This window comes from Penaeus chinensis, chromosome 7 (genome assembly GCF_019202785.1).
Source record: "Penaeus chinensis breed Huanghai No. 1 chromosome 7, ASM1920278v2, whole genome shotgun sequence".
Lineage (NCBI taxonomy): Eukaryota > Metazoa > Arthropoda > Malacostraca > Decapoda > Penaeidae > Penaeus > Penaeus chinensis.
The window spans coordinates 45,546,077-45,553,576 of NC_061825.1; the positions used below are offsets into that span (position 1 = coordinate 45,546,077).

A 7,500-nucleotide genomic window follows, 5' to 3' on the forward strand; every position below is an offset into this window, starting at 1 on the left:
GCGACGGCTGGCTGCGATAGGGCGGGCCCGCTCGCCGGCTAGCTCTTCAATACCAGTAAGAAACTTTATTTTGCGCTATTTGCGATTTGCTTTATTTACGTTTCTCTCTCTCTACCTCTCTCTTTCTTTTTCATCTTCTTTTCCTTTCCCTTCTCTTCCTTTTGCACTTTCTCATTTTCCCTTCTACTTTCCCCCTTCTTGATTCTCCTTCACTATATATCTATCTATTAGCTGTCTGTCTGTCTGTCTGTCTGTCTGTCTGTCTGTCTGTCTGTCTGTCTGTCTGTCTGTCTGTCTGTCTGTCTGTCTGTCTGTCTAATTATCTATCTGTCTGTTTGTCTGTCTAATTATCTATTTATTTATCTATCTATCTATCTATCTATCTATCTATCTATCTATCTATCTATCTATCTATCTATCTATATATCTATCTATCTGTCTGTCTGTCTAGATAGCTATACCTATATATATATATATATATATATATATATATATATATATATATATATATCTATATCTATATCTATATCTATATCTATATCTATATCTATATCTATATCTACATCCATATTCGTAGCTATATCTATGTCTATATCTATATCTATGTCTTTCTATCTCTATCTTTCACTCGCACTCGCACTCTCTCATGTACAGATAACTTTGCGTGGCTTCGTTCGCCCGAGCGTCGCCACCTACCTAAAGCGGGGCGCGGGGTGGCTCTGAGCTTCGCAAAAGAGAGGGATCACCGCGCCCTTTCGCTGTTCCACTATGACCCCTTTATCCCGGCTGGGCAGACGGGGGGCGCTGCTCCCTACCGGCTCTAGAGGAAGGAAGCCGATCAATGAGAGCAGGGAGGCTTCCGGTTAGGGAGTGAGTGAGAGAAAACAAAACGCACAGACAAAGAGAACTGAATGTGAGGCGCGGGGAAGTTATTTAACTGTATGTAAATCAATAAATGCAGATCGCGACACAGACACTTCTTAATGACACACTGTAATCAGCTACGCCCATAACACGCCGGAAACTCCAATTAACCAGGGCTTTCCCCCGACACGGCGCCCGCTTACCGAAGGTGGGAAGGGCGTACTGACCTGGCGGAGGGCGGCGGGTTGCCCTGAGCCTGGCACAGAAGAGAGAATGAAGAGCCTTCCTCTTGGCTGACCATCGACCCCGTCTCCTTAGAAGGAAGCTTCGGCGCCGACAGGCCGATGGGCTCTGAATCAGGCAGTCTTTGCTTATGAAAGTGTTCTTATTTTACAAACCGTCGGTCTTTACTTAAGATTATTTTGACGGTTAAGCAGAGCCTGAATGTCGACACGAGATCCGGTCTCCCAATTCTTCAATCGAGGTATCACAACATCGATTTCATGTGATCTGTTAAATTAAACGATCTGAAACGGGCTAACCGATTGTCGTTCGCACTCCTTATTATCAATTAAAAAAAAACCTTTTGTTACCAACATGAAATATCAAAGTCCTCCCACTCGGTCTAGAGAACAGGGGACCCTTCCCCCTGTGCAACCAGTAACTAAAGACGCCGTTACACTACCTTGTGGTGGGCGCCGGCGACGCTTGGGCCTCGCACAGCAAAGTGGTGGCAATGCCCTGAGCAACGTCGAAATTATGCGCCTTATCTCTACTCGGTAACTTAGGGGGAGACATTGCCACGACCTCTGCAAGAATAACCGAGAGACGTGCATTCCTGCTAACATGCACCTTGAAGCTAGACGGAATACGGTACTCCTGCTTTCACTAGCGAATAGCTACACACGCAAACACACCAATAAATCAATAAATACGTATATAACAATATTGAAAATGTACTGTCACACTGACCTCTCTTTTCCCAAAGCAAGCCACACCATCCCACATAAACAATGAGAGAAAAAAAATAAATTAATAAAAATAACCCGTCATCCCTTGGAGATTTCAACTCCGACCAAGGAGTAATCCACGCCTAATTCCATCTCCAGAGGACGCCTGCTCTACCTAAAGCTCGGCGGAGGACTGGCCTGCGCCTCGCACAGGACCGTGGTGGGGAGTCCGGCCGCCACGTCGAAAGTCTGCGAACGACTGCGCGTGGTGAGGTGGGGGGCGCTGCTCCCCGCTGGATCTGGAACGCCAACATGCGCCGCGTCAACTACTTGTTTTCTTGGTTGTCGGTGTCACATCTGGGGTCCTTTCGAATGTCGGATAGGTTCGCTTAGCACTCTCTGCCCAATTTACGACGATATCCTAAGCCAGTAATTCATATTCATCTTGATATTGGAAATGGAGTTTCACACTCTCTCACAAATTCAAAACTTTAACCAATATACTGTGACAGGTAATCGTACGCTGCTGCAGTTCAACCCAAATATATAATATCAATGTCATTTCGCGATAAGATACGATTCCAACCAAAGTTAGCATATTATTTTCAAGATGTATTTATTTTAGTATAATATCTTTGCATTCATAAAAACGGACATGAGCAACATTCCTTTGTGTATGGGTCCTTTGCAAACAATCTAAAGCCGTATAGTGAGTCCGGGTGCGCGATCTCAAAGCCAGATGATTGGTCGAGGATGTTCGCGCTCAACCAATCAAGCGTCCCCGCTGCTTATCTGTTCCATCAACTTCGCAAAGCTTTTAATTTTGATGCTACGTAATCACAACACAAATATCACTCTGGTGCGCACACATACAGTAATTCCTTAGCAAGACATGTCTACGGGTTTAAAAAGTTAATTCAAAATCCCTTTAGCTGCGTCTGACATAACACATGAAAATGTCCAAATTCTAAAGGGGACTCCATAGGCTGTGTAAGACAGCTATGAAAGAGGGGGGGGGGGGGGGGGATAACCTCGCACCAGAGTGACAAAAACAAATCCTTCACTTACCTTTGCTGACGCCAGATGTCCTGCTTGAGTACTGACCATCACATCTACTTATAACTGACTCGAGTAATTAGTCATTAACAAAGTAATAATCAAGACAGAAATCCACATATCTACTCCTTTAAAAACCCTAATCATAAAACAACTAACTAACCCTATTGTATTTTCACAAATCCTAGCTCATGTGTATGTATGTACGTGTACATGTATGTGTCCGTGTGCGTGTATGTGTGTGTATGCGTCACGCGTAACGTTAACTTCTCTTTGAATTCAAAGAAGAGAGAGACTCATCGCGCAACGTAATTTTGAACTCTCAAAATCAAACTCAAAATCTAAGAGACAGAGGCAACATAGCAATCCGACATCTCTCGGATATTTTGTGCTAATCGTGAATATATTGATTGGATCTTTTATGCTAATAATTTTGAACTTTTTAAAGGCCAATTGAACAAAATTTAGCGAGACGGCAGGGGTACCCTATCCCAACATTCAGGCTCCTTGTTCAAACCAGCGGCATTCACAGACACACCCTATGAAGGCACGGGCGAAAATACGTTGAGCTCACATGTGATATTAACCCTTAGTTGCCCCATGCCGTCATAAAAGTGTCGCTCCGTGGATGTCACTGGTTATGATATTCTAAAATATGTATATTTCAAATATATTTCATATTTCACATCAATCAAAGTTTACTTTACTTGATCTGGTCCGACAAAAAAGCATTTACATGGAACCAGATGACACACATTGAAACTACTTTATTATATTTCAACATTGCATGCACAGAAATACCCTCCCAATTTGGACTGAGTACAATCTTCAGCCCTTTTATAATATTCTAATCTAATAATCATAACAAGTGGTTTAACCCACTTTTTATTTCATACTTCATAATGATTAAAACACTAATTCATAATTATTTAAACACTAGTAAAGGATGCTCTAACATGATTCTTCTACATTATTTTCTAACTCAAATCCTAAAAATTGCAGTATTACATCCCTCCCTTCCCTTCACTTTTTCCTATTGTATTTTCCTTTTATCGCTTATCTCCCTTCTTCCTCTGTTTCTGCCACCCCTTCCTTTCTCCATCTCCAAATCATTCATTATCTGTTTCTTTTTCCCATCCCCTAACCTCGTAATAATAACAGCCCTCCCTGCACCTGTTCGCCTATCCTGATCTCTTCAAGCAAACCTAGTTTATCCTTGCCTAATCAACCAAGACTAACCAAAGCAACCCAACCTTAGCCAAGCGCAATGTTATACAGCCCTATACTATGATAGAAAAACCCACAATACAAGAACTAGATTGATTGCAAATGAGACTACAGTTTCGAAATCCACCTGGAATCCATCTTCAGCCCCATACTATGCAATAAACCTTAATATAACCCACCAATTTAATAATTACATTGCTCTGAAATAACATGTGACATAACCTAATAGGCCTATAACCTAACCAAGCCATGCCCTTCCCACCCTACCCCTCCCCCACCCCACCCTCCCTCGCCCGTCCGACGCCAGAGCCAGACCTACCGGAGATCACAAGACGTCCGGCGGTGGCGGAGAGGCGGGTTTCCTGGGTGAGGCGGTGCACGGTGCGGCATTTGTAGCTCTTGAAGCCGTCCTCGGAGCTGACGGAGCGGATGTGGAGTTCGCCGGAGGGAAGGACCAGGTACTTGCCGTCTGGAGGGGGAGACGGGGGGAGAAACGTTAGTGCTGACTTAGTCTTCACCCGGGGAGAGGACACCACTGATGCTTGGACTTTTAATTTAGTTGAGTCGATTTGGTGTCGTCTGAGATTCTTTCATCTTGTAATAATATCTGATAAGGTAATTTCTAAGCAATGTAACAGTTATTTTAATCGAGAGATAAACTTGAGTCAGATTTGTAAAAATTAGTTGAATAATAGTGAAACTTTATAATCCTTAACTATCTTTAATCTCTGTATCAGTTTTTTTTATTGTAACAATACAAGTTTTGATATAGAAAGTTATAACTTACAATCGCTATAACAGTATTTATCATAACGTGAATATTGGTTAGCTGTCAAAGATGTTCACAGCTCCCATACAAGTCCAAGAAGAAGTGGTATCCTTTTAAGAACGATAATCTTTCATAAAATAACCCATCACATATCCATTTTTTTCACTGGAAACCCGGCAAAGTCTTGGCACGTTTTCCAGGCGTGAATGAATGCCCGTCAACCCTCATACCCTCTGATGAAGCCCCTCCCTCTTAGAGCCTGTGACTCCACCCACCGCCTTTAAGACTCCACCCCCTACGACCACTTAAACTCCGCCTACATCCGTCGCCGACGTCGCTGCAGACTGCCGCTTTCTCGTTGCTTTTAGTGGTCGTGAAAGGGAAGTAAAAAAGGCTTTGGGAGGATATAAATAAATACATAACAAGTACTTTCAGCTTTTTTCAATTTCCATTCTCAGTTAGATCCCCAAATGAAGTCTTATATCTTTAAAATGGATATATGATGGGAAGCTAACCGTCTGAAGTTTGCAACGTATTGCAAGGAGCGAGACGAGCTAATCTGCACATTCCCTTTGATCTCACGAGTGTGTCATTATCAATTCCTTTCAAAAGAAATAATTACGAGCATTTCGTAGTGGAAATATTAAATAAAAACTAATCTTGCTTCCCGAAAACTCACTGAGATGAAATGCCGCCCATCGAACTTTATAATTCTTTATCTTCGAAATCAAAGTTGCAATCCGAAGTCAAATCAAAGTCTCTGGGATATCCCGTGATGAGGTTTCAAATGGCAAATTACTTTCGACAAAGTTGAAATGCAGCGGCGATATTTCTTTCTTTTTGTTTTCTTTCAACAAGGGATCTCAGAAATGCAAATGAAGTTACGTGCTGGAGCAAATGAATTCCCAAAGTTAAACTGAAAATATCAAATTTGGTTATCTGAGACACAAAGCGTGTTACTAGCGACACTTCCCTGAGTATACGTGGCAAACTCTTCAAGTTAGCTTACAAGAACATGGACAATAAAAATAAAATGTCACAATAAATTATACATATATACCTTAATTCCACTGCTGAGCTCGTCAAAAAATCTCCATCGTCAACATTTTATGAAGGGATATGCAATTTTTTTTTCCATAATACCTTTGTTCTTATTGATTATAACGGTTATGGAGATTTCTTGATAATTACTCAAAATGGAATTCAATAAAACATAGCACATCCTGACGTTATAGCTAACCTAAATGAATCTATCAAAACCACAAGAAATATCAAATTGCAATTGCTTACTTTACTTGAGTGGACACTGCCAAATGTAAATAACAATGATTCACTGAAAAAATCCTTTAATTTAATTACTTCACAAAATTAATCAAGAGGATGAGTTTATCCAAAATTCATATTGACTTCTACAAGCTCCTTGTCTAAGCTACACAGTAATAATAATAGACATCTGATAAAATGTTATCCTTAGTAACTATCCCAAGAGTGCAGAGACGAGCCTGTGGGAGTCACAGCAAGTTTGTGCCGTATTGATTGTTATGTAGGCACAAGGCAAGAGCTAGGAACCTTCCAGAAGTAAGGCATCACTTCACTGTGTCTCCCAGAAGCCGTCTATCCCATATCATAGGCAATAATAATAGATCACACAAAGGAAATTCTTATTATAAAATAGCAAGTACACATAGGATATATCAATATGGACATGGTATTTTTTTTTTTTTTTTTTAATCGGTCAGTGGCCAGGGGTGAAATCAGGTTCCTCCAGTCATCTCTCCATCATCATCATCAGCAGCAGCATCCAGCATCAACTCCACCCCACCCCCAGCCACAGCGAACCACCACAACGGAGATCAACAACCTTCAATCACAACGCAACATAACCAAATATAATCCCCCTCCCCCCGCGCCCTCCTTCCCCATTACATCATCATGGAGGAACACTCGGATGCCAGGAATAGCTGTGACGTATGAGCGTTTGTGTGGCCCACCGGAAGTCCAGCATCTGTCCCACTTCCGGTGGTCGGGGCGGCTTTCCCCTTCACCTGGAAACGCTCATAATTCATGCACGATGCGCGTTGAACTATCGCGTGGCATCGACCAAGCGGAGAGACAGGCATGTATGTATGCGTGTGTTTATGTGCGTGGAATGTGTTGGTATTCATAAATGGCTTCCACGTTCATATTTTGCACAGTCATGGACACGGAATATCCCGCCCTCGAAATAGCATATTAGAATGCGAAATAATTCAATGAATATACATAAAATATTAGCTGGCGGAGGATACAAAAAGGCAAAGGACTTCCTGCTACATCCGTTCTCGTTCTTTCTGAAAAGCCAATAGAAACTGTAAAGAATTAAATCAGAAAACATAAGAAAAGACAAATCATATATGCATACATTAAACCACGTTAAAGTGACTCGCCTGAAAATAAAATAAAACATAATATCAATAAATAAAAATAAAACGCCGGAAATTATAAAGAAAATGGCAAAAAAGAGAGAACACGAGTGCAACGAAAATAAAAGAAGCAACGCTGCAGGCTATGTCCTTCCTCTGCACAGCTACGATACCGTGTTTGTTCGTAGGATAATACGACTGGCCGTCGTTCGTGACCCATGCCTGCACGGTC

The 7,500-nt window shown here is 41.7% G+C and overlaps 1 protein-coding gene across 44 annotated transcripts in view; it reads right to left on the minus strand.

Moving 5' to 3' along the window:
• LOC125027623 (Down syndrome cell adhesion molecule-like protein Dscam2) overlaps window positions 1-7,500 on the minus strand; it is a 384,720-nt gene that overhangs the window by 140,578 nt on the left and 236,642 nt on the right. For all 44 annotated transcript variants that reach the window (XM_047616773.1, XM_047616756.1, XM_047616767.1 and 41 more), the window contains one exon: window positions 4,417-4,566. In XM_047616773.1, coding sequence (XP_047472729.1) covers window positions 4,417-4,566 — 150 coding nt within the window. The remainder of the gene's footprint in view (window positions 1-4,416; window positions 4,567-7,500) is intronic.